The sequence below is a fragment of the Myotis myotis genome, unplaced genomic scaffold, assembly GCF_014108235.1.
Source record: "Myotis myotis isolate mMyoMyo1 unplaced genomic scaffold, mMyoMyo1.p scaffold_m19_p_30, whole genome shotgun sequence".
Classification (NCBI taxonomy): domain Eukaryota; kingdom Metazoa; phylum Chordata; class Mammalia; order Chiroptera; family Vespertilionidae; genus Myotis; species Myotis myotis.
This window is the reverse complement of record NW_023416336.1, coordinates 520,684-546,726: the sequence shown is the minus strand read 5'-3', so window position 1 is coordinate 546,726 and position 26,043 is coordinate 520,684. Positions and strand designations below refer to the sequence as shown.

Below are 26,043 nucleotides of genomic sequence, written 5' to 3'. Positions count from 1 at the left end.
TTCTGCCTCCTCCAGGCAGCCCCACCCCACTCCCATGGAGCCCTGAGCACGCTAGCTCACAGTGAGCACACCCCTCCCTCAGCTCAGAGCATCACTGCCCGTTACTGTCTTTGGAGTTTGTCACACATGCTGAGGGACTGTATTGCTTCTGCACGTGTCTCTGTGGACTCCTCCCCCCAGCAGCACTGTCAGCCCTTCCAGCAGAGTCCGTGGCTCCTGTTTTCCATGCCCCTCCGCAAGCTCCCCCAGTGCCCTGCGCCACGGCCGTGACACAGTGGTCTGCCTTTTGCCTTCGGCAGAGCTGCTATCAGAGCTGAGCCCTCTTAGATGCTGGCTGAAGTCCACCATGAGCCCCGGACAAAGCTATTTGTTGTGCAGACAGGAATAATAAAAGATGATTTGAGCAGTGTGTCGCGGTTGTGCCAGCAGCCCTTCATCTGCGAGCCTGGAGCCCTGCGGGAACGGTGGCAGGAGCAGGCTTCCTCACAGCATTTCCCCTCCCTGTAACTAGGAGGCTGGCCTGTGGGAAACCTCGTGGCACAGGTGCGGGATTCAAGGAGGACAGGTGATAGGTTTCGATTTTTATCATCACCTCTGAAGCAGAATGGAGAAAGAGATTTCAGACCATAAAGTGTATTCCACTGCAAATGAGATATTAGTGTTAAAAATTCGTCAGTGTTGCTAAATATTTACCCAACACAGGGTTTCTACCTTCTGCCAACCTGAAGCAGTTTCTTGGCAGATACGGTGCGTGGAACTTTGAAAGTCTTTCGGCGTTACTCCTCCAACCACGTAAATACAGCCATCGGCTGCACTAGGTGAGCAGACTGGCCTCTGTTCTTTCTTTGTTAACCTTTGTTTTCGTTTCTTGAAATTTGCCCAAAATAACCCTGATTCTGCTGCTGGTCTTTGTTAGAAGCCAAAAAGACACAATTATAAGGAACTCCAGGCACATGGAGTGTGTTCCTTTTCGTCCCAGCGTTAGTTGAAACCCCTCTGAGAACTGTAATTTAAAAGTCCCCCGCACATCCCTCCCTCCTGCGAGATGTCGTGCGCACCGTGTGTCTCTGGCTGCTGCATTGCCTTACTGGTCGACCTCGGAGCTTTGTGTTTATAAAGCATCAGATTTCTTTGAACCAAACTAGTGTTCTACCACAACTGTAAGTAGGTTAGGTCAGTGGGTGTCGAATTAATTCCTACTGTGTGCTTAGTTGCTAGGTTCATTTTTAAAAGAAATAGTGTGGGGTGTTTTTAATGCGTTCAATGGGATCACTCATTGTCCTGCAGAAAGCCATTTTGAGAATAATTACTCGTTCTAACGGTGTCACGGCCCACGCACTGCTCTAGGACTGCTCTCTTCCTGAGAGCCAGGAGCAGTGAGGGACCAGCCTCCTCCTTCAGGTTTTGTTCCAAAACAGCTCCTTAGCGTCATCAGCCACTTTATCAAGTCTGCCTGAGTGACTTTTCAGCCTCTCTGAATTCATGTCCACTGTGAGCTTCCCCACCCCACACATCCCCTGGGAATTCAAAGGACTTCGATGTAGAGCAATTCCAAAGAAGAACTCCGGAGACATTTGAGCTATCATGGCGCTGTGGGAATAAAAGACTCGCTGCCTGGCAGAGACAAAGAATTGTATGAATGTGTGTTACACGTGGTAGCTGGACAGTCAGCCTCGTTCCCTGTCATACCTCACATGCGAAGTCACCACTCAGGGATTTTTAATGAGCCCGGCCATGGGCACTGCGCCACGCTGGACACGGGCTGGAGCTGTGAACAGAGGGAGAGCGGGTCTCGGTGGCTGACTGAGTGCTGTGAACAATTCGTGCTCTAGATGCTCAGAGAAAGGGGAGGTTCAGAAAAGGAGCCATACGCACATGTTTCCTGAACAGTATGGGTCTGAATGAAGAAGTGGTGGAAGGGTTGGACAGGGAGTGACGCAGAGGGGCCGACACCTGAGAAAGGCCTGTCGGTGGGATGCTCAGAGGCCCCTCCTGTGAGCGGCGGGGGGACCCAGCCACCTGAGTGAGGGGTCCTGGGAGGAGCACTGTGCAAGGTCAAGTGAGCAGGGCCTGAGACGAGGCTGAGAACCGGACCTAGTCTAATGCGTGATCAGGGGCCCTCTCAGATCAGCGGACTCTTTGGTGGGCAGGTGGCATGATAGGAAAGGTGTTCAGGGAAGGTTAGTCTGGCATCAGGACCAATGGCCTTTCTCCTGGCTGCAGAGGCCCCAACTTCCTTGTGCTCAAGTCCATTTAACGAACGATGGTTCTAGAATTATACATCGGAGACTGGCACATGAACTTTCCTAAGTTGGGAGGCAATTCGAGAATGAAAGCACGGTGGTTTAGTGCTGAAGTTAAAATGGTAATTGGCTTAAACACAGCTTTTGAATCTGGTCAAAATAAAGTATTTATAAAAATCTCCACCGTGTCTTCCTGAGGAGAAACAACGAAAGGGAAGAGGCAGATACAGAGGATGTAAAACTTTAAGACCTTGGCTGGATGTGGAGACCACGTTTCCGGAGTAAATACTTTCCGTTTCTGTCTCTCAGAAGGGCTGGACAGGGCCAGCCCTCTCTGCAGACTTTGCAAGAAGCCTGCGCAGGCCCTTGGGGGAGAGCCCTCTACCGACTGCTTCTTTCGGTAAACTCCTGGCTATGGCATTTCTTCTCCCAGTGCTCACAGAGGAGAGGCGAGGCCCCAGAGTCCAGTCGTGCACCCTGTTCAAGGACAGAGCCAGGGTTCTGACTCCTGTGGTGCTTGCTCACCTGCCCCTCGTGGCCTGCCAGCTCGCCAAGTCTGGTCTCTGCAGTTTTCTTCCTCTTCTCTCTCCTCTTCTCTTGTCCTAGTTCTTGTTTCCAGAGTGGGAGGAGCGTGGGAAAGAGAGGGACCAGCGCTGAGGCCGACACAGGGCCGTGCAGCAGCGGCTGGGAGAGGGTGAGTATGCCATGCGCACTCAAGAAAGCCTGGCCGCACTGCTTGTTCTCCATTAAGTAGCTTATCTACGAAATACTTCCAAGTGCAGTGTCTTATTTCGCTCTCACCCAAGCCCAGTTCGTGTTCTTATCACTGTTTCACCAACTGAAGGGCACAGAGCCCGTTCCGCATTCTGTCTGAGCCGCAGAGTAGCTTGTGGCCTTGGCCAGGTGACCTCTACAGGCCACGCGCTCTCGCTTGAGAAATCCTATTGGTCTCCAAGTAGCCTCCACCCCAGACCCCATGCTCTTCCCGCTGGGACCCGGGCCAGCCTTGCTGTCTCTGCGTCCCCTTGCTCTGCTTCTCTGCACAATGTCCTTCTCTCCGTCTCTGGGGCTCTGAAACGCTGGGAGAAGCATAAAGTCCTGGAATATAAATATTCTATAAGCAAAGGGACGTTTACAATTACTACTAGGAACTTTGCTTCTCTAGCAATTGGTTGGCGCATCCCACATGGGCCAGCCTCCTTTCTTCTCAGAACCACTCTTATCATGACATCCGGCCTCGGTATCTTCACTGGCTGGATGTCGGGTCTGAATTGCTGTTTTTCAGAGGCTTCCATCACCTGGGCACTCATTACTTACTCCAGCTCCGTCTCTGCCTGGGCCAGCACGCTCACTGTCCCCCCAGCACCGTCCTCCATGCTCCCCATGGCCCGCAGGGCCACACTTACTGGGTCAGACCCTTCATCCCAAACCTGCTGCTCCCGCGCTGTGGCCCCTTCCCCAGCCAGCGGGCCTTTGCCACCTTCGCGCCACTGTTCTACTCCTGACCTGCAGGGCATCAGGAGCGCCATACCTCTCTCCTCTTTACAACTTTATCGAGGCAGAGTGTACGTATCAAAAACTAACCCATTTCAAGTGTGCAACTCAGTGACTTGGTAAATTTACAGAGTTGTGCATCACCCCAATATAGTTTTTAGAAGATTTCATCACCCCATAAGATTCCTCAAACTCATTGTATAGAAAATAACCACAACACACACACACACACACACACACACACACACACACACACTTAAACATCTAATGGTTCAACTGGAATATTACTGATATAATCTTATTATATTGCTAAGAGCCTATGTAGGCTTTTATTACAACAAATATTTTTAGCAGACACATTTCAAAATTTGGAAACGTTTGCTGCTATACAATAACATTTCCTGCCACGTACTTTGACCATTATATTGAATACTTTCCAAAAACATTTTATTGCTCACCTTTTCTTCTCAAGAGCTGCTTTTCCTCCCAAGTTTTCTTTTCCATTTACTTTAGGAATTCTTTCCATGAAGATGTGATATGGAAAATATATTTACACAAATAGCCGCAGAGCTGTAGATTGCAGCGTAGGGAATAGAGCCAGTAATATCGAGACGAACAGGTGTGGGGCCAGGGGTGCACTTGAAGCAGCAGGAGGACCACTCTGTAAAGCACATGATTTTCTAACCACTTTGCTGTACAGTTGAAACTAATACAGAATAATATTGGACGTATTTGAAAATAAAACAGAAACCTAGCAGGTAAGACAGAGAGTTAATTTTCTAAATACTCAAAACACTTTAAACAATAACATGAAAAATATATATTCTGATATCAAAGTGGGCAAAGATATAAGTAGGTATTTAGGAATAGGAAAGGAATATGTCTAATACATAGGCTATACTAAAAATTAGAGATGCAATTAAAGCAATAGTTCAGCATTTTTTTTCTATAAAATTAACAGAGAGGTAAAAAAATGACTGTATATTAAGGTGTAATGGACAAATAAAATTGCAATGTATTTAAAGTGTGCGTGTGATCATTTCTATATACGTCATACATTGTGAAAGAGCCCCACCCACCATTGCCTCAGGTAACACATTCATCACTTCACATATTTACCTTTTTATTTTTATTTTTGGTGACAGCACTTAAGTTCTACTCTCTTGATAAATTTCTGTTGTATAGTATTTACAATGCATTATTATCACCATATATGAGATCATCAGACTTTATTGACATAACTGGAAGGTGTACCCTTTTACAAACCTCTTTCTACTTCCCACACCTTCCAGCCCCAGGCAACCACCTTTCTGCTGTTTCTCCACATACAGTGATGCCATATGGTATTTGTCTTTCTCCGTCTGGCATATTTTACGTAGCATCGTGTCTTCAAGGTCCATCCATGTTATTGCAGATAGCAGGATTTTCTTTTTTAAGGCCGAATTTTATAATTTATAATAGAGATAGCTCACATTTTCTTTGTCCAGGTATCTGTCGGTGGACACTTAGGTTGTTTTCACACCCTGGATGTTGTGATTAATGCTGCGGTGAATGCAGGTATCTCTTTGAGATAATGATGTAGTTCCTTTTGGATATATACCTGAAAATGGGATTACTGTATCATACAGTGTTTCTTCTTTAAATTTCTTGAGGAACCTCCATACTGTTTTCAGTAGTTCCTTACCATCAGCAGTGTACAAGAGTTCCCTTTTCTCCACATCTTTGCCAGCATTTGTCATCTCTTGCGTGTGTTTTTTTTGTATGGTAGCCACCTTAACAGGTGTGAGGTGCTATCTCATTGTGGTTTTTGTTTGCATTTCCCTAATGATGATTTTTCATATAACTGTTGGCCATCTATATGTCCTCTTTGGAAAAATGTCTATTTAGGCCCTGGCCCATTTTTAATTGGGTTATTTGGGGTTTTTTTATTATTGCACTAGAGGCCCGGTGCATGAGGTCCCTCAGCCCGGCCTGCACCCTCCCGCAGAGAGGGAGCCCTCGGGGGATGTCTGAGTGCTGCAGAGGCGAGAGAGGCTCCTGTGGGAGCACACTGACCACCAGGAGGCAGCTCCTGCATTGAGCGTCTGCCCCCTGGCGGTCAGTGCACATCAAAGCGACCAGTCGTTCCGCAGTTCAGTCGATTTGCATATTAGCCTTTTATTATATAGGATTTGTGAGTTATTTGTATATTTTGGAAATTCTCACTTTACCACATATGTGGTTGGCAAATCTCCTATCCCATAGGTTGCCTTGTCATTTTTTTATTGTTGTTTTGTTTTGTTATTTTTTGCTTTTTAGTTTAACATCCCACTTGCTTATTTTTGCTGCCTTTGTTTTGTCAAATCCAAAAAATCACTACCAAGGCCACTGTCAAGGAACTTATTCCCTATGTTTTCTTCTAGGAGTTTTATCATATCAGATCTTACACATTTAAGTCTTTTTTTAAAAAATCTTTATTGTTGAAAGTATTACATATGTCCCTTATTTCCCCCCATTGACCCCTTCTAGCCTGCCCCAACCCCCCACCCCAAGCCTTCACCACCCTATTGTCCATGACCATGGGTTGTGCATATATGCATGTAAGTTCTTTGGTTCATCTCTTCCCACCCACCTACCCAACCCCACCTTCCCTCTGAGATTTGGCAGTCTATTCCATGCTTCTACATGTCTGGATCTATTTTGTTCATCAGTTTATTTTGTTTATTAGATTTCACATATGAGTAAGATCATGTGATACTTGTCTTTCTCTGACTGGCTTATTTCAGTTAGCATAATGTTCTCCAAGTCCCTCCATGCTGTCTCAAAGGGTAAGAGTTCTTTTTTACTGCTGCATAGTATTCCTGGTGTAAATGTACCACAGATCTTTATCCACTCATCTGTTGATGGGCACTGGGCTGTTTCCAGATCTTAGCTATTGTAAATCATGTTGCTGTGAACATAGGAGTGCATATATCCTTTCTGATTGTTGTTTCAGTCTTCTTAGGATATATTCCTGGAAGTGGGATCACTGGGTCAAATATCAGTTCTATATTTAATTTTCTGAGGAAACTCCATATTATTTTCCATAATGGCTGCACCAGTCTGCATTCCCACCAGCAGTGTACTAGGTTCTCTTTTCTTCACATCCTAGCCAGCACTTGTCACTTATTGATTTGTTGATGATAGCCATTCTGACAGGTGTGAGGTGATACCTCATTGTAGTTTTAATTTGCATCTCTCTGATGATCAGTGATTTTGAGCATTTTTTCTTATGTCTCTTGGCCATCTGTATGTTCACTTTGGAGAAGTGTCTATTCAAGTCCTTTGCCCTTTTTCTTTTATCCTCACCTGAGTACATTTTTTCATTGATTTTTAGAGAGAGTGGAAGCGAGAGGGAAAGACAGAGAGAAATATCAGTGTGAGAGAAACGCAACAATTGGTTGCCTCCTGCGCAAGCCCCGACCAGAGCCCGGGCCAGGGAGGAGCCTGCCACCAAGATATGTGCCCTTGACTGGAATTGAACCTGGGACCCTTTGATCTGTAGGCCAATGCTCTATTCACTGAGCCAAACCAGCTAGGGCCCTTTGCCCATTGTTTAATTGGATTGTTTGTCTTCATTTTGGCAAGTGGTATGAGTTCCTTATATATGTTGGATATTAACCTTTTATCAGATGTATCGCTGCCAAATATGTTCTTCCATGCAGTGGGCTCCCTTTTCATCTTGTTGATGGTTTCTTTTGCTGTGCAGGAGCTTTTATTTTGATGTAGCCCCATTTGCTTATTTTCTCCTGTAGCTTTACCATATTGGCGCTGACTGTGCTTCTTGTCTCCATAAGCCACATGGAATGTGTTTTCCACAAGGCAGCTCCTCAGATGTCTGATACCGCAGCCATGCCCCTCTCATGCTTCCTTTTTGCTAAAACACTAATTAGATTCATCAGATCAGTGTAGCAACCATGAGGAATATGGTACCTCAACCAGCACCCAGTAAGGCCAGGATGGGTGTTGTTGGCTGGGGCAGCTTCATCACACACACACACCCCAAAAAGAAAAGGACACACAGCAACCACGAGGACTATGAACCTGTTGCCTTTACATTTCTTTGTCCATTCTTGATTGCTTATATCCCCCACTGTTTCTCACGCTTCCTCCGAGCGGGACCATGGCTGCTGCATGCTGTGCTGTATCCACCTGGGACATAGTGGCTGCTCAGATATGCGTTCGCTTGAATGCCTGTCTGGATGCACTAGCAGAAACTGTGCTGATTGGCTTTACTAAGTCATAAGCTGTTCAGCGTGATTGCAGACCCCTTCTCAAGACCGGGAACCATGTCTGTGTTTTGGGCGAGGATCAAAGAATGGAAACATCTGCCTGAAATTTGTGGATTATCCATTTGCCCTTGTGTATGCAGACCCTTCCTTCTCACATTCTCCCCATGGAGACTTCGGCAAGATCGTCTTTGCTTCCTAATTTCCTGGCGTTCTCTTCTCCCTTTCCCCACTTAGCAGCTGAGCTCAGGATCTTATCTTCAGACAGCATTAATGTTGTGTCTTCCTCTTTATCTTTATTTCTTTGTTCTTACAGAACATCTTTTCCCAAAGGTTAATAATCTCTTTATCAAGCTCTCCTAACGCCGCCTTTTTAAATGCCTTTTCTTCTAATAAAAATAGTTGTCATTTTATTTTTATTTTGGTCCTAACTTTCCTTTTCTTGCAGGCCTATGAACTTTGGGGGGGGAAACACATTAATCTTTTGCTTCTACTTTTTAAGGATATTTTAACCTCATAGTTAAAAAAACATTGTTCCTTCTCCAAAGCTAACCAGCTTGCCTGCAGCCTCTGGGTCTGGCTGTCCAGATCTGGAGTCCTTCGGGAGATATTCCCATCTCCTATAAGTCATTCTGTCCTTCGTGAAAGTTCATCCTTGAGACTACGAGCCATTCCTGCTGGACAAGGGCAAGGCGTTCAGTGATTTATAAATCACCTCGCACACCTCTTGTCCATCCTGGCCTGCCTTTCTCTGTGCCTGCCCAGGTGCTAAGTCCTATCACCATAGCATAGCTCTTCTCCTCCACATGCACATGTCCCCATGGCCTCCTTCAGGTCACCTGAGAAGAGCTCGCTTGCAGGCCAGCGGACTCACTAAACTGCCCTAACTGTTGCCCTGGGGTAGTCTATATGCTTAAAGGCAAAGCTTCTAAGCCTTTTTGAACCCCAGTGACCAGCTTACCAGTCAGCATCCCACTTAAGATGTGCCTCCAACGCTGAGATGGCCCCGCCACCCCCTGCGCCCTGGAGCTTCAGAGGCAGAGGGAGTTAGGGAAGCAAGTTACTGCCTAATAAGTACTCTTGCATAGTGCCTTCTATTTGACTATGAATAATTAACTAGCTAAATATTAAATAATTAACTGAGTGAAGTGGATTAAAAAACAAACTCGTAAATGTCTTTTCCTGTGCTCATGCGTCCCCTCCCTCCCAAGGCCCATGCCAGACGCTGCCAGCACTAATTACAAAGGTAGTCAGTCCGAGAGCAGTGATGACGCTCCGTGAGCGCCTGCCTTGTGCCAGACGTATGCTGGGTACCTGCATCGTTATCACCAATCCTGCCAGAGAGGGTTATTGACTCCAGGTTTCAGATGTGGACGCCAGCAATCAGAAAAGTGCAGTGGCCCAGGGCCATTCTGCGGGTCCGTGGCAGGGTCACCGTTGGACAAGGTTTCTCAGGCGCCAGCTCCAGGCCTGGTCTGTTCTACCACTCTGCTTCTCTGTCACTGAGACGTGGGTTTTGTCAGACGCACTTTTCCACATTATCTCCTGTGGAAAAGAGTTGGGGTTGTGGGGGGTGAGGATAAACATGGCCAAGAACGTAATTCTCTCCCTCCTCCCCTGCTGGCCTCCACAGCCTTCCTGTCTGCCCCAAGTAAACCATCTTCACCCTGCGGTGCCTATGAAAGAGAAGGCTGATCATTATGAACCACAGCTCCTTCTAGAACGCGTTGTAATCTGCATGTCTGTTCGGAGGGCCAGTTTCTTGGGATTGTGCTGCCACTAAAAGGTGTTATGGAGATCACAAATAGGTGACAGTGGCATCATGAATAACACGACCTTTCTCACAAACTGGTCAGAAATTTAGCCTACTTCCTATAAACCTAGACTTAACATGGTTTATCTCAGAAACGATGTGGCCCAGCCCCAGATTCAGAACTTGAGAGATCCCCTTCCTACCCCTCCAATGCCTTATTCTTTTTTTAAAACCTCTTTTAAAGCGAGACCCCTTCATGCTCCTCCCCAGGAGCCACACACGGTTTGCAGGAAACTAGCGGTGTCCGCGTGCTGCCGCGGGAACCGGGGCTGGCGTGCCACCGGGGGCGCAGGAAGCGTCCAATTCCTGCAGCTGTACGCTCAGTACCAACCTCCCCCTTTAAATCCTGAGAGCCCCATGTAGACTTGACTATTTCTAGCATTTTGACACAATGTTCTGTTCTAGAAACAATACGCAAAGTAAAGAAGGGGAATTACAGTGTGTTTGGAACACAGAAATAAAATGAACCTGAAAGCCAGGTGATTCTAAAAATTAATATGAGGGATGTATGGTTCTTGTTGTTACAAAAGGTCCCCAGTGAATAGATGAGTCAGGGAATGCAGTGAACACAGAGCGGCAAGAGCTGAGACAAGTCCCACCATCTTCCTGCCCAAAAGACACTGGGAAACAGCAACACTGTCTCTAGAAAAAGACGTCTTCAGTGGAGTCTTTTAAGAGGGGCAGTGGAACCAACTTCAGCCAATGCTCTTACCCCTTTCCAAGGAGAGAGTGCAGAGTTCACGGGGGGGAGCTGGAGTCAGCGAGGGGAGAGGCAACTCCAGTGCAGGAACTGATTGCCTTCCAGTGACTAACACCCTTCCTCCTCCCGGCCGGATGCTCCGTTCCTGCCTCAAGCCCGCGGGGGGCCCGTGCTATCTAAGCACACGCGCTTCTCCTCTTTCTCAGTCTGTGAAAGCCGACTTGAAAGCTGCTTCGTCAATTGATTCCATTAATCTTTCCCTCTGAGGTGCCCCTTCCATTATATCCATTGGAGATCAACCTCATTGAGAGCAGGGGAGGGCGAGAAGTTTAAAAAGCTCCCGCTAGCGGTGAATTAGAGTAGTTGGTGTTTCCATCTGAGATTCTCCATCCAGGTGTGTCCACGAGACCAGAAAATACTATTGAGCTGCTGGGTATCTCCTTCTCGGGTCAATTTTGGTTCAGATTGTACATACTCCTGGGCTTTCCGTTTAAAGAAATGAGATTTTGCTGTGATTTTTGGTAATGGTGTTGTTACAGGTTTTTATTGGTTACTTGCTTATTTGTAATTTTAGCAGCCTAAATTATGCTATGAAAAATAGATTTTTTAAAAATCTTAGTAAGGAAGGCGGTTTTTTTCAACAGCTACTGTTTTTCCAAAATCTTTTGATAAATAATGTTTCCATCAAAATAATGGTCCCAAATACACTCTATTACTATTACTTTTCAAACTATGGACCCTTCTCCCATAGTAACAGAATGAGATAATCTTGGACTTCTGTTGATTTAGGCACGGACATAGAGGTTTTGACTGTGATCCTATTCTGAGCCCAGATCTGCCCAGCCTTGACGTCTGGCCTTGTCCCGGTGAAGGGCCAGGATGGGTTGACGATTAGAATGGGCGTTCTCATCCCAATAGTGTTTCTCCCACTTCATCTGCTCCAGGGCTGGACTCAGCCTCCCAGGAGCAGGCCCGTGGCGCTCTCCCCGTCACCAGACCCGCGGTCCTGTGCGCGGCGGCATTTAAGGGACAGGCCGTGTAATAAAACGCCCATGTTCTGTCGTTGGCAGCACTTGTCTGATCAGAGTGTCATAACACGGATAACGGGCATGAGAGCTGAAATGCTGAGTGGTTCTCTGATATGGAAACTCAAAGCAAAAGGCGCCACTGCCACACAGGAAAACGGACTGGCACTTTATGTTTCCTTCCAGGCGACAGAATTAAACCATGTTTTATTTAGGAAAAAGTAAGTTTCTGAGACAGAATCCTGGGGTTAACTGGGCTCTTTTGCCAGGCCTGGGCCTCCTCTCCGGCAGACCCTGCGTGCACACTGAAGCGTTGCTGCAAGAGCAAGAAGCAGCTTCATCTCCTTGACCCTGGCACCAGTCTTGTGTGTTTGGTGGAACGAGTGTAATGCCCTGTTGCCATCATTTTATAAGCAAAACAGAGAACCTAGAGAGATCCAATGAGTTCCTGTTCTTGAACCCATTGTGCTAAGCCTTCGGGAGCTACAGGAGATCCCTACCCTCAAAGAGGTTATAATCTTGCGGGGGTTAAAGAGTGTATGATGGGACAGTGGAGACAGGCAGAAAGACAACTCACAGCTCAGGTAGCATGTAGATATTAAATACGTGTCACAAATCCTGTATAAAGGAGGGTGAAGTGTGTAACCCTGGCTGACGATAGCACTGGTCACTGAGCTTCCTGAAGAGGTAAGTCAAGTTAGAAATAACAGGAAAAGAAATGACAGATGTCGGGACAGGAAACCTAGGGCAGGACAGGAGGAATGGATGTTAACCCCAAAGCTCGGGGAGGACCGTGCAGGAGAGAAACAGAACTGACACTGCACCCAGAGGGGAATGGGCAGTGACACTGCACCAGGAGGGGAACGGGCAGTGATGCTGTGCCCGGAGGGGAACGGGCAGTGACGCTGCATCCAGAGGGGAACGGGCAGTGACACTGCACCAGGAGGGGTACGGGCACTGACACTGTGTGTTCCTTGACGGCTCCCTCAACAGAGCACCTTCAATGTTGGAGCAGGGTCACTGGGAGCTTCTGAGCAAGTGCATCGTAGGAATGATTTTTGAGAGAAAAGACTTCCATGGCCTTGGCTGGGTTTGAAAGAGGTGGCCGTGGCTGGGACCCGTGGCCGAGATCTGTGGCCATGGCTGATATCGGAGGCTGGGTCGGTGGCTGTGGCTGAGATCCATGGCTATGGGGAAGCATAGATAGGAAAAGAGACCAGGGAAAGTGTTTTTCCATTTACTGTTTTTAGTAGGAAAATTAAAGTATTTTTACATTTTTTCTTGTTTAACCTGTCTGCAAGCTAAATGTACTTTGCAGATCTTCATAACTGTACACTTTGAACTCTAAGATTATATTTCAGGCTAATATTTAAATTTTGTTTCTCCTCTTTTTAAATAACAAAGAGCTACACTGCTTAGTGAATGGGTGTCCTAAGTGTCAACCATTTGTCCTAAGACAGGCTGATGCAGGAGACATCACAGTAAGTGGGCAGCTGCATGGAGGGAGAGGGCGTTGTGCAAGAGAAGCACTCTACTTCCCGGAAGCTATGGATGTTGGGGACTCGCGGTTTGGGTTGCTATGCAGTAGGCATGAGGATGGAAACCTCGTGCGTGCCCCACGGTGTTCTGGAAATTGGGAGACAGAGAAAAGCTGGACAGTTAATGCAATGCAGTGTTCTCTACTCTTATCATTTAACCATCTGTTCTTACATTTAGGAGAAAAGGGAATGTGTTGGCTATAAAGAGACTTGGCATTTTGCGTCTGTCTGAGAAATAGGAAGACGCCCTGAAATCTGTCCCTTGGGTAACAAGACATCTGCTGAGGGCTGGGACTGGGAGGCTGTGTGAACACAGATATGTTGGTTCTGAATCCCATCCATCGGCTCCAAACCGAGGACCTCTCCGTGCTCGGGAATGGGGCTGGCCTCATTCCTACGGGACAAGAAAATAAAAAGGAAGGAAGACAGACGGGCAGTAATAGAGGAGTTTGTGAGATCAGAAGGACTTTGGCACACTTGGCTTTAAACATCCTAGTTCTCGTCCTGTCTTACCTGTGGTCCAGGATGTGACGGAAGGGCACCTAAGTGGAGGAAGTAGGAGTGAAGCAGTAAGGAAGGGATGGTTGAGGCTGGGAGGTCCAGAGCATGGCGGGGTGTGGAACGGCGCATGGGATTGGTGGCCTTGCAATGAAATAGCATTCTTACCCTGTGTAGTGAGCAAACTAAGGGGAGTTTCAGCAGTTATGAAATTTCCCCTTTGCTTACAGATTAAGTCACTACCAGAAAATGATACAAACTAAACACCTTCTCCTCAAAACCTATCTCACTGACTACTATTATTACGTCAGAATTCCATTCCCTTGAGAAAACTTAGGGACATTTTCTCCAATGGAAAATACATATCATACTTAAGAATCATAATCAACTCTTTAAATAACTTTGTGTTTTAGCAATATGAGTTTGAATTAACAATTGCTAACTTAATTATAGACTACATTTGCATAATACCCTCATTCTTCGGAAAAACACCTTTCCATATAGTCTTCTATCCCCAGATTCTCAACATCTAAAGCCCAGAGAGAAATTTGATTTCTTATTTTAGAGACAAGAATTCTGAAACTAAGCTTGATATTAATCAGTGCTGTCTTTTATTGAATGATTAAACATACGAGAACCATGCTATGCTCTTTATATATATATATATATTATCTCATTTAATGTTCATGATTAAACCATGAGCTAGTTAGCAACTCTATTTTCTCTGGCTCTAAGATACCACAAATTGAGATCAGACTGATTCGAAAGTCTATGCTTTGAAATCACTACAAGTTACTGACAATGTGACTTACTCAAGCTCAGTGAGCTAGTAAGTGACAGAAGAGGACATAGAAATAGTCTATTTGCCCTTAATTTTTTCCATGCAACCCTAATGGAGAATTTTAATGTAGTGGATAATCAGTCTTAAAAAGTCATTGCACATTCATTAAAAACAAGTATTTAATTAGTTCATATAAATAAGTATGTATTGGGAATTCTAATAAATTTAAGTGTTTCAAGCAACCCTATTGTCTTTATTATTCCTTCATTTATGATATGCTGGTTCCCGTCTCATGCTCTAATTAGGTGGAAACGACATGGTATTTAATAACTAAGTATTTAATAACTACGTTTTTAAAAGGTTATGTTTAATAAACATGAATATTCTTGAAAGAAATTATTAGGATTCCTTCTTGGAGTTGTGTTTAGTAAAACTGAATACTCTTGAGAGAGATTATTAGGATTCCCGAGAATTGTTTTTGTTCTGCATTGGGGGAAGGGCATTAGAAGAAAGCAGAATGGTTGCGCGCAGATAGAGGTGTATGCTTACAAAACTAAACACAGGAAAGGAACCTAAGAGTTACAACCAGAGGGAGAAGTAGTGCTTTGGAGGGGCATGAGAAGGGGACTGTCATATCACGTTGGGTCAGAAGGGGAATCTGCTAAGGCCCATGACATAAATGATGTTTCAGAGGAGCCCTAAAGGAGAGATAGAAATCCAAAAGGCATGTGGGGTAGGGCAGTCACACACACAGGGGGCAATGTAAGTCATAGCAGAGACTGTCGTTTTCTTATCTGTCGTGTGTGTAGATTAGTAAAAGGCACCAGGCTGACACCTGCGACCTTATCGCAGAAGGTCTTGAATACCATTGTGTTTGGGGCAGATGCGGGAGAGTGAGAAGTGAACACTGGACTGGGCGGAAGGAGACGTGCGTGAACATTTCAGCGGTGGCGTTCGTGAACTGAGTGAACTTGGGCAAATCACTTAATCTTTTTGCGCCTTCCCTTCCTCACCTCCAGTGTGGATGTAATGATGATTACTAAAGGCTGGGTGTGGATGGGAAGGCTCGCGTGGAGGTGTTCTGAAACTGTAAGCACCGCAGGAGGCGTCGAGGCCATCGCAGTCGTCATCATTGTACATGTGGTGGTAGATGAATGTCTTGTAGAAGTGGTGCTTTCCGTTGCCATCTGCACTTCAGGAAAAATAGGTTGACAGACATGTGGAGGATGGCTTCATCACAAGTGAAGAAAGAGAACCAATCAGGAGGCTCCTAAAGTCATTCAGGTTAAAAGTAACAAAGGTGCGATTAGGGTGGTAGTTCGGGTAACCAGAAAGAAAGGCAGATACATTGCAGAGATACTGTCTAATTTTCTGTTCATTGAAAAATGGACTGAGGACCCACTCTGTTCCTGGACACAGTCTTCACAAGAGACAACAGGGATAGAGACGCAGAGTAGGGTGTGAGATGTGAGAGGCAAGAAAGGGTCACTGCGTCTTCCCGTGCTTTCGGTTGATGAAACCTTGGTGCCAGCAAATGGAGAAGGGACACCTCAGAGGAGCCTAACCCACCTACGGTACATGTGTCGCGTGGGCGGGAGATGACGGAGGGTCAGTGATCCTCCCAAGGAGGTGTGAGTGCACTCCCTCTCCCTGCTCCCTGGGTGGGTCTACACCACCTGGCGTGCTGGGGGAGGAGACTTACCCGGGGAAAGAAGGCATAAGACCATCCTGAAGAAACTCTCACTCCAAACACCTGACAGAACGACCCCCAACCAAGGGAACTGAGAACACGTCTTCGCCTGAAGCAGTGGTTCTCAACCTTCTGGCCCTTTAAATACAGTTCCTCATGTTGTGACCCAACCATAAAATTATTTTCGCTGCTACTTCATAACTGTAATGTTGCTACTGTTATGAATCGTAATGTAAATATCTGATATGCAGGATGGTCTTAGGCGACCCCTGTGAAAGGGTCGTTCGACCGCCAAAGGGGTCGCGATCCACAGGTTGAGAACCGCTGGCCTAAAGAGAATTGCTCACGTCTTTTAAACTGGACCACCTGCTCCTCTGCTTGCTTGTGTTTGGAAGTGGATGTAAATCAAGCAGTTGGGTTCAGGGTCTCTGTCAACTCTAAGTCAGTTTCCTGGTCATCAGAAATCGATTCAGTTTAATCCACAGTCACTGAGTGAACGCAGGTATCTTCCAGGAGATGGGCTGGCGAGGAATGCTGGGAGTGACCGGGGGACCCTGCCCCTCTCCGCTTCCTGAAAGTGCATGTCAGGAAGCATGTGGCAGACCACTGCATGTGACCCAAAGCTGTCTTCTTAATGCTGTTATAAACATCACCACACGCTCTCTCTTGGTTTCATATGTGTGATTGTGTCTTCACGTCTCCATGAATGACATTTTTATGAAGAGGAAAGTGATGGGGGGCGGGGAGCTTACTGGAAACTCATACTGATGTGAGTTTTAATAAAATAAACAACTCCTGCAGTGCTGATTCCTAAAGTTGGAAGTGCGGTATGCAGTCCTGCAGAAACACCCTGTGAATTTTGTGGGATCAAGTCCCAGAGAAACAGCCCCCTGTGTGTGGCATTTTCCATAGAACTTTTACCACCGTGTTGTCCCTTTACTCAGGAGCTTAATTGAAGTGAAAATAGGACAACCTTGTAGCTCTACTTAAAGTAGAAAGGGGACATGAGGCTAGCCACGGAACCACGAATTTGGTAAAATTATGGGGAGAAATCGTAGAAGTGGGCTTCACTGTGTTGTTCTTTTAAATCCCTCTCATTCCCTTTCATCTCTTGCTCATTTCTTACCCCTCCGTGCTTTAGCGAGGCGGGCTTTGTGGCTGCTTCAGATGCTCCCGACTTGAGATGCGCTCTGTATTAATGCTGTTTTGTTTTCTTCCCTTTAGGAGATGACCTGGCTTCCACCACTTTCTGCTATTCAGCCGCCTGGCAAGGTGGAACCCAGCAAATTTTCATTCCCAAATAAGGTGAGGTCTGGTGTCACTCAGGAGCAGCCTGCTGTCTCCACACAGAATTTCCCTGGACCAGTGGGTCCTCCCTTTATTGTCTTTTCCTTTGAAAATATTCCTGCCAGAGGCATATGGATCTGATTTTCAACATTTTTCAAACATACATTTATTCATCAAAGGGGAAAATGAAGATTGCAATTTTACACCTACACTTCCATACTTAATGCAAAATGTGATGCATATTATGTGTCATTTATCGAGAACATTTGTGAAGTTGCTTCTTACAAGTGTTATACATTCAGTGTGATTGCTTATTTTTTCCTAAAAATTGCTTATTTTTTCCTAAATTAATAATGAATCTTAAAATCAATGTCTTAGAATTGAGGGCAGGTAGTATTTAATTCCTCTTAGATATCTTTTATAAAGCATAAAATATTATCTAGGAATTTAAAAGAAAAGATTTCCATAGATTTCCATATTTTCTAAAGACAAGTACACAAAAAGAATAACTACAGAATATATTTAAGTTATACATGAGTCTAATACGTTTTGTTTGAATACAACATATAACTTCATACTCATTATAAAGGTAAAATAATGTAAATAGAAGGAGTGAAATATGAAAGTTTCCAGTACCCTCATCCAGATTTTATTTCCCTTACCCAAGGGACTACATTCAAACAAGAGTTTGATGTATAACGTTCCAGTCATTCTCTCTGTGCATTACATATACATGTATGTGCATATGCAGTTTTTAAAAATCATAAATGGTATTGTTGCTAAAAGCATTTCTTCTAAGGGTTGAAATTTTTCCAGATACCCACAATACATAAATATCCTTGCTAAGTAGTCATATCAACTTTCTCTAGTGAATTATTGAAATAATTATTTATTATAATCATCACAATGATAAATTCCATTCTAAGAGTTTTTTCCTTTTCTTAACAAAATGTATTTGGAGAGCTTTCCAAGTGAACCTATATTTTCTTCATTCTTCTTAACAGCAGCAAAGTATTTCCTAGTATGAATTTGCTGTAATTTATTGACTCAAACTCCTTTTGATCGACATTCAGATTGTTTACGGTTGGTTATTATCACAAACGCTGTTTGAACAAACAGTGTTGGGCAGGTGCCTCTTTGAATGTCCCGAGTACTAATGCCGGAGCAGGAACGTGGTGCTGGAGGCATCCAAAGCCATAATTCCTCTGGACTGCATTTCCAGAGTACTTTGTTGTGCATCTTTGCCAGCGTTTAATATTATTTGACTTTTTATCCTTGTTTCTGGGTGAAAATTTGCTGTCTCATTGTTTTCATTTGCATTTCTCCAATTTCTTCTGAGTTTAACAATGGGCTGTTTTTCCTTTGCAACTTATCCAGTCATAGTCATTGCCCATTCATATCACATTTTAAAAAATGATTTGTTAGGAACTCCTTATTGCTTATTCATGTGTTTATTATATATGATATAACTATATATACATATGATTTATGTACCTTTTATACGAGCAAAGTGTTTAATTTTTGTCAGAGATTTTTAAAAAAGTTTCCCTACACCAGTATTCTAACAATGTTCTCTATTTTATTCTAAGTCTTTTATAGTTTTGGTTTTAGGTTTAAAAAAATGTTGTGACTGGTTTAACATAGAATTTTAGTTGTATTCTTTAAATGGCTAGTAAATTATTATAACACTATTAATAAAATTAGCTCATATTCCTCCCCCCCACACACACACTATTTTGAAATACCATGTTTATCAGCAATTTAATTTCTCATAAATACATAGATTTGTTTCAGGAGTATCTATTCTGTTTTTTCGGTGTATTTACTTCTTTCCCAATAACTCATTGTTTAAATCAAATGCTGACAAGCTTTTTCTGTCAAGGCTCAGGACATAAATAGTTTAGACTCTGCAGACAATATATAAATGAATGACTGTAGCTATGTTCAAATAAAATTTTATTTATAGAAACAGGTGACAGCATCTATAATAATAGAAGCGTAATATGCTAATTAGACCAGACATCTTTCCGGAAGACCTTCCAGACGAAGATGGGCCTGCGAGGGAAGCCTGGGTCCTGGTTGCCTGCCAGCGGCCGGGGGGAAGCCGGGTCTCGAGTGCCAGAGGAAAGCCGGTGCCAGCAGCTGGGGGAAGGAAGGCCTACTCTTGCACAAATTTCATGTATCAGGCCTTTAGTAATATACTAGTATAAAGAATTCATAATTCAACAATAAAAGGATAGCTCATTTTAAGAATGGGCAAAGGATTTACATAGACATTTCTCCAAAGAAGATCTACAAATGGCTAATAAGTATATGAAAAGATACTATCACTATTAGTAATCAAAATCGCAGTGAGAAAATGAGTCATACCTACTTAAATAGCTAAACCAAAGACAGTAACCAGTGTGAGCAAGGGTGTAGAAAAATTGGAAACCTGCTCTCAGTTGCTGGTGGGATCATAAAATGTTACAGCCTCTTTGGAAAACATTTAGGCAGTTTCTCCAGCACTGCATTATCCTCTGAACCAGCAATTCCACTCCTAGATATACACCCAAAGAATGAAAACACATCCATACAAAACTTAGACATGCACATTTGTAGCAGCATTAATCATAGTAGCCAATAAGTGGAAACAACACAAATGTTGTTGATAAATAGATACACACAAGTAACATATGGAATGCTTTTCAGGCATAAAAAGGAGTGAAATGGCGATACCTAATACAATGTGCATGAACCTTAAACATGTTATGCTAAGTGAAAGTCACAAACAACCACATACTATGTTATATGATTTCATATATTTGAAATGTCCAGAGTAGGCAAATATAGCAAGACAGAGAATTAGGTTAGTGGTTTCTTGAAGCTCAGATGTGGGGAGGTAGGGTTGAATGTTGGCTAAAGGGTAAAGGATATTTTTTTAATTGATGATAATATTCTAAAATGTGTTATGGTCATAAACTCTGAATACGTTAAAAAGCATTCAGTTGTTTAAGATAAAACAAATCAAAGGCTGGGCTATACTTGGCCTGTGGGCTATATTTGGCTGACTCCTAGTTTAAATTATTAATGATTTCTGGCCTATTTATACATACATGTGGTCAGGCCAGTATCCTTTTTTGTTATCCAAAAGTCCTGCCTATTGTACATTTTTCTCTTCCAGATCAATTTAAGAATCATCTTGATGACCTGTTGATCCTTAAAAAAATCCTCTTGGAATTTTGTTTGGTGTCTAACTTAATTTAAGAAAGTATATCCATTTGACAATATTATCTTCCTGTCCAAGAATTTGGAATATCTCTTCACTTCTTTTCATATCTTCTTGCATGTTCTTTGGTAAACATTTTGTTCTTGTAGGTCTTTCACATTGGTTCTGTGGTTTATTCACAGATATTTAACAGTATTTTGTATTTAAATGAGCTTTTTTTTTTAAAGTTTTCATGTTTTAATTAGTCCTCAGTGGTGTGAAGGAAATTTACTGGATTTTACATATCTACTTACTGAATTCCTTCCGGCTCTGGTAGATTTTTGGTGAGCTTATGTTTTTCTAGTAGGGGACAATAGAATGCATAGCAAGGGGGAGGTGAATGCTGATGGTGACTAGAAGTGGATGACTTTTCAATAGAGAGCTTAAGAAAGACCTTTCTGAGGAGGTGGCATTTGAGCAAATCCCTGAAGCAGGTGAGGGAGCAGGTCGTGCAGATGAGGGGCAGAGAGGTCCACAGAAATGGAAGAGAAGGGGAAAGGCAGGAGCATACCTGGGTCTTGGAGGCACCGCAGGGCCAGTGGGGCCTGGGCAGAGCCAATGGGCACAGAACAGCCAATGACAGAGCGGTAACGACAGAGTGGGGCTGCCAGGACACGGGAGTATCAGATTGGGCCTACTTGGGTAACCCAGAATAATCTCCCACCCCACACTCATCATTAATCCAGGCTGCAAAGCCCCTTTTGCCATGAGAAGTAACATGTTCACAGGGTCGGGGAATGAGGATACAGACATCTTTGGGGGGCCCTTGTTCTGCCTACTGCAAGACTGTCATTAATTTTGACACGTACTATACCTCTTCCAACCTGTATCTCAACTAATTAGTGTTCTGTCAGCTGGTGGCTTGCATTTCCTTAATTAGATAGATTATTAACATTTGAGATTATCACTGTATTGCCACCATGAAGGAGCTAGAATTATTCATAGAATTTGAGGGGCAAAATCTCCTAAATGAGTAACAAATAATTAAATTAAGCCTAATCTTGTTAAGATTAAAGGGGCGACTTGACCTCACCAGGAAAGTTGATTTAACTGTGCATCTGAGTTGGCAGCGCCACTGAATTAATTAGCTAAATACTTCCGAGAATTTCCCCGATTTATCCGGGTATGGAAGGACATAACGTATAGTAAGGTCAGTTGCGACCAAATGTGGGTATTTCTTCTATTCTCTGAACACTTCATCTGGAGTCCCTGTTTCCTGGACAAATGCTACCAGGCATGTCTGCCTCATTCTTCAAATCTCAAGAGTAATTGAGTTGGGTAAAGGAAAGAATACGTGACTTCTTTAAATTGGCTGCCATTATCGGGTGTTTCAACAAAGGTGGGGGGCGAAGAATTTGCTTTGCCCTTTTCCCTTCATTTCTGTAGCAGTCTCAAAAGTTGTGAAATGCAAATAAAGAACTGAAAATTGTAGAATTTCCCCATTCTCAAAAGGCATACGGGCACACCTAATGGCTTTTCACAAACAAGTCACAGAGCAATGGGTGCTGAGTCCGGTGATCAGCCCTGGCCTGAAACTGTCCTGGCTGGCAGATTTGCGAAGCATTGTGTGGCGGAACGCCGGCATCCTGACAGAAATGCCCGTGCGCTGGCCTCCTCTGGGTGCCCAGAAGGAGAACGGAAGCCGGGGGTGAGGAAAGTGGCAAGTTCCATTTTATTAAGTAGCATTTAGTATTTAAACAAAGAAGAGTAATGCTAGGATGCCTCAAAAACTACCACGAAATGTTTGGACTAAAAACTCCATGGTTAGCATTACCTCAAATCAAACATTGAAATTCATTGTAAATTACATTATTTTAACTATTTGAGGCTTTATAGAATAGGATTCAGAAGAAAGTGATTAAGAGGGGTGGAAGGCGATGAAACCAAGTCAGATGGTTCTTTTCCTCTAGGAAATATCTCACTGTGTATGGGGAGAATAAGAGAAGATAGTTTTGCATTTCTTGCCTTCTGTACTTCTAGCAATGGGCTCGTAGACAGACAAGGAGAGGTGTGAGTGGCCCAGTCGTCAGGTGGTTCCAAAACGCAGTTTTGCAGTAATGCTCGCTCGCACAGTAGGAGTATTGTCCTCCGTCAGCAACACGGCTTACGGATGACTGGACTTACTGGTGTAAGGTGCGTGGTTTTTCACATTGTAAGTTCCCTACAAATCAGGGTGTGTTTTACAGCTGGTGGCATCTGACAGTTAATCGGCAGCCGTTTTCTTTGCTGGTGGTCCCTGAGATCGCGCGGCCTCCTGCACTTCCAGTGGCACCTTACACTTGGTGGGACATAGTGGTTGCTATGGCGCTCCGTGGAATGACTTCCTCAGACACTGGGGAGCTTGGTGATTTCTGTCCTCAGCAAAAGGATTTGTACCAACTTGACTTCTCAGCTAAATAGAGCTCATATAAAGAAGCTTTAGGATTCCCACGTACCAGACAAGCGTTTAGGTTTTGGGAATTCAGGATTTAAAGATGGAGAAGGAGAAATGCCCAGCGGGAACTATTCTTCCTAGAAGCCAGAAGTGGGTGTCACTTTTGTGCATGTGACTGCCAGGTGACACACTTGAATCGCACTGGCGAACCAAAAGCAGCAGCTTAACCTCCGAAATGACCCGATTTGGGATTATAGACAACTTTTGTATACTTTCCTCTAAATTTTCTTTAATGAGTAGGTATTACTCTTCTCTGTTTAAGCTACTTAATAAAATGGAACAGTCCTTGAGTCAAGAAGATGATAATAGTAGCAGCCCTTTAATGCTATTTATCAATAAATTGCGTACTTTAAATATGTGCAGCTTGTGTTAAATTGTTTATGCCTCAATAAAGCTGCTTTGTTGTTGTTTCAAAAAACGAGTCATAGTTGAAAAGAGAAAAGAAACTCAACATCATTAGTCATTAGGGAAATACAAATCTGAACCACATGAGAAACCATTGCACATCCCCTAGGATGGCTATCATAAATTTTATAAAAATTAAAAACAGAAAATAACAAGTGCTGGTGAGGATGTGGAGAAATTGGAACCTCCAGACATTGCTAGTAGGAATGCAAAATGACTCAGCCACTGTGGAAACAGTTTGGCAGTGCCGCTTAACATAAAATCGCCACATGAACCTGCAGTTCTCCTCTTAGGTGTATCCCCAAAAGGATTGAAAGCAGGGACTCAAACAAGTACACATGCATGTGTGTTTATGGCAGCACTACTCACAATAGCCAGAAGGTGGAAACAGCCCAAATGTGCATTAACAGATGAATGGGCCTGTTAATAAAAACTGTTGTGTATACACACAATGGCACATGATTCAGCCACAAAAAGGAATGAATTACTGATACAAGCTACCACGTGGATGAATCTCCACAACGGGCAATGTAAAAGAAGCCAGGCACCAAAGGTCACATGATGCATGATTCCAGGGCTAGGAAATATCCAGAACAGATAAAGTCATGGAGCTGGGATGCTGACTGGGAGTTGCCAGGGGCTGAGGAGAGGGGCGATTGGGGGTTGCCAGGGCTGAGGAGGGGGGGCGATTGAGGGGACACTGCTTAATGCTGTGGAGTTTTATTTTGAAACGATGGAAATATTTTGCAACTAAAGAGAGTTGGTGGCTGTACAACATTGTGAATGTACTAAATGCCACTGAATTGTTCACTTTAAAGGGCTAATTTTGTGTTATGTGAACTTCACTCAATAAACAAAACAAAAAGTCTACAATACAAAAGAGAAGTGATTGTGAACTATTGTACCAGAACTTTTTAACGAGCACATTTATGCAAATGTTTTTCATTACAGTAGCTGGTAGAAATTGACCAGGAATATATCTAACATTCAACTTAGATTTTAAAAGTCAAAATGAGAAAGTTAATTGATATTTCTTGTTCTTTTAGGACTCTCAGCTGGTTTCCTCTGGACACAATAATCCAAGTAAGAAAGGCTTCTCTCTACAGCTTTATGAGTGTGTATGTGGTGGTGGTGGTGGAGGAAGGGCTGCTGAGGGGGTGAGTAGGGGAGATGTATGCAATAAACAGTAATTGTGAACGAATTTCACTATAAACAAAATCAAACGGGGAAAAAGAGGGCCATTTGTTCAAGTATGTTTCAAATGCATGAGGTTCATGTGAGCTTGAGCGCCCCTCTGTCTTTTTTCAAGGGGAGGAGGCCAAAACATAAATGGTGGTTATCAAAACAATGGAGGTTGGAGGAACATTATTCTTTGTTATAGCTGGTTTCCGGCATACGTGGAGGGGAAACATTTTTAAAAAACACTAATTAGTTATCTTAATTGAAAGAAAAAGAATGGGCAAAGAGAACCAATCAGAAGACCTCAAGATTAACGGCCTTAGAATCCATGAGGAAACCATGCCCTCTCTCAGAGACAGACAGACTGAAGTGTCGAGGAAGGAATTCCTTATTGAATCCAATGCCACGGCTTCGTTGTCAAAGAGAGGATGTTATCATCCCATGAAGTAGTGTTTTCATTCACTTCTCTGGCACTACTAATTGTTGTTAATGTTTTCTTGAGCATTAAAAATGCACACGCCATCTCATTCGTGTCATGAACAACATCCACAAAGACTGGGCTTTGTTCCATCGATGACCAGCCAGTCAGCTGAGAGTACCCCTTGGCAATTACAAAGCCGTGTTTGAACATGAAAATCACTCTGAGCAAGCAGATGTGTCTTTGGAACTGAGGCTCGCTCACTGAGCATCTGTGAGGGCAGGAGGGCTGTGCAGAAAAGACAGGCAGAGAGATGTGTTAGGACGCCCAGACTTCCCATGCACAGCAGGAGAAAGGTCAGGGTAGGGCAACGGTGGCATAATGATGCATAGGCAGTATCACTCAATCATCTCACCCGTGGCTGGAATTTGCTGTGAGCACATACCAGCAAAGAGGAGAAATGCCAAGGGACTTGAACCCTAAAGAACATCCTAAATTCAGTAGTAAGAAAAGGAATCGGGAGAAATGCACGGTTAAATCCATGAGCTGTGCAGGCGTCAGCACCATGTGCCAAAGACCAGAGTATACAGAAAAAGTGCTGTTACTTTCCTCAGCGTGTCTTTCCATTTGAATTTAAACAGTTCAGGGCAGAGGGAGGAGACAATAGGTGAATAAAAGTACCTTCTCTCAGCTTGGAGTTTTTGACGTAAAGAACAAAGGAAGGAAGTATCGAGTCTCTTCCATGTGCCCGCACCTGGACGCACGCTACTTCACTTAATCCTAACAGTGCCTGGATGAGGTAGGCCTGATGGTCCCCATTTTGCACATGATGAAATGAGATTCTGAAGTTAATAGCCAACCTTGTTTTTAGTGAAAAAAAATGACAACGAGGGTTTGAATGCAGGGATGTCTGCCCCAAAGACAACAGACTTTCCCTCCCCTAACCTTGACCCCAGAAAGGTTGCTTCTGATGGTTCAGTGTGAAGTTGAATTCTTGTCCATAACTGTATACCGTGGGTTTTGTGTGCATCCGGGATGTTGTTA

General features: G+C 43.9%; 1 protein-coding gene across 2 annotated transcripts in view; it reads left to right on the top strand.

The window, feature by feature from the left end:
• AFF3 (AF4/FMR2 family member 3) overlaps nt 1-26,043 on the top strand; it is a 498,351-nt gene that overhangs the window by 299,556 nt on the left and 172,752 nt on the right. For both annotated transcript variants that reach the window (XM_036302283.1, XM_036302282.1), the window contains 2 exons: nt 17,254-17,334; nt 24,449-24,485. In XM_036302283.1, coding sequence (XP_036158176.1) covers nt 17,254-17,334; nt 24,449-24,485 — 118 coding nt within the window. The remainder of the gene's footprint in view (nt 1-17,253; nt 17,335-24,448; nt 24,486-26,043) is intronic.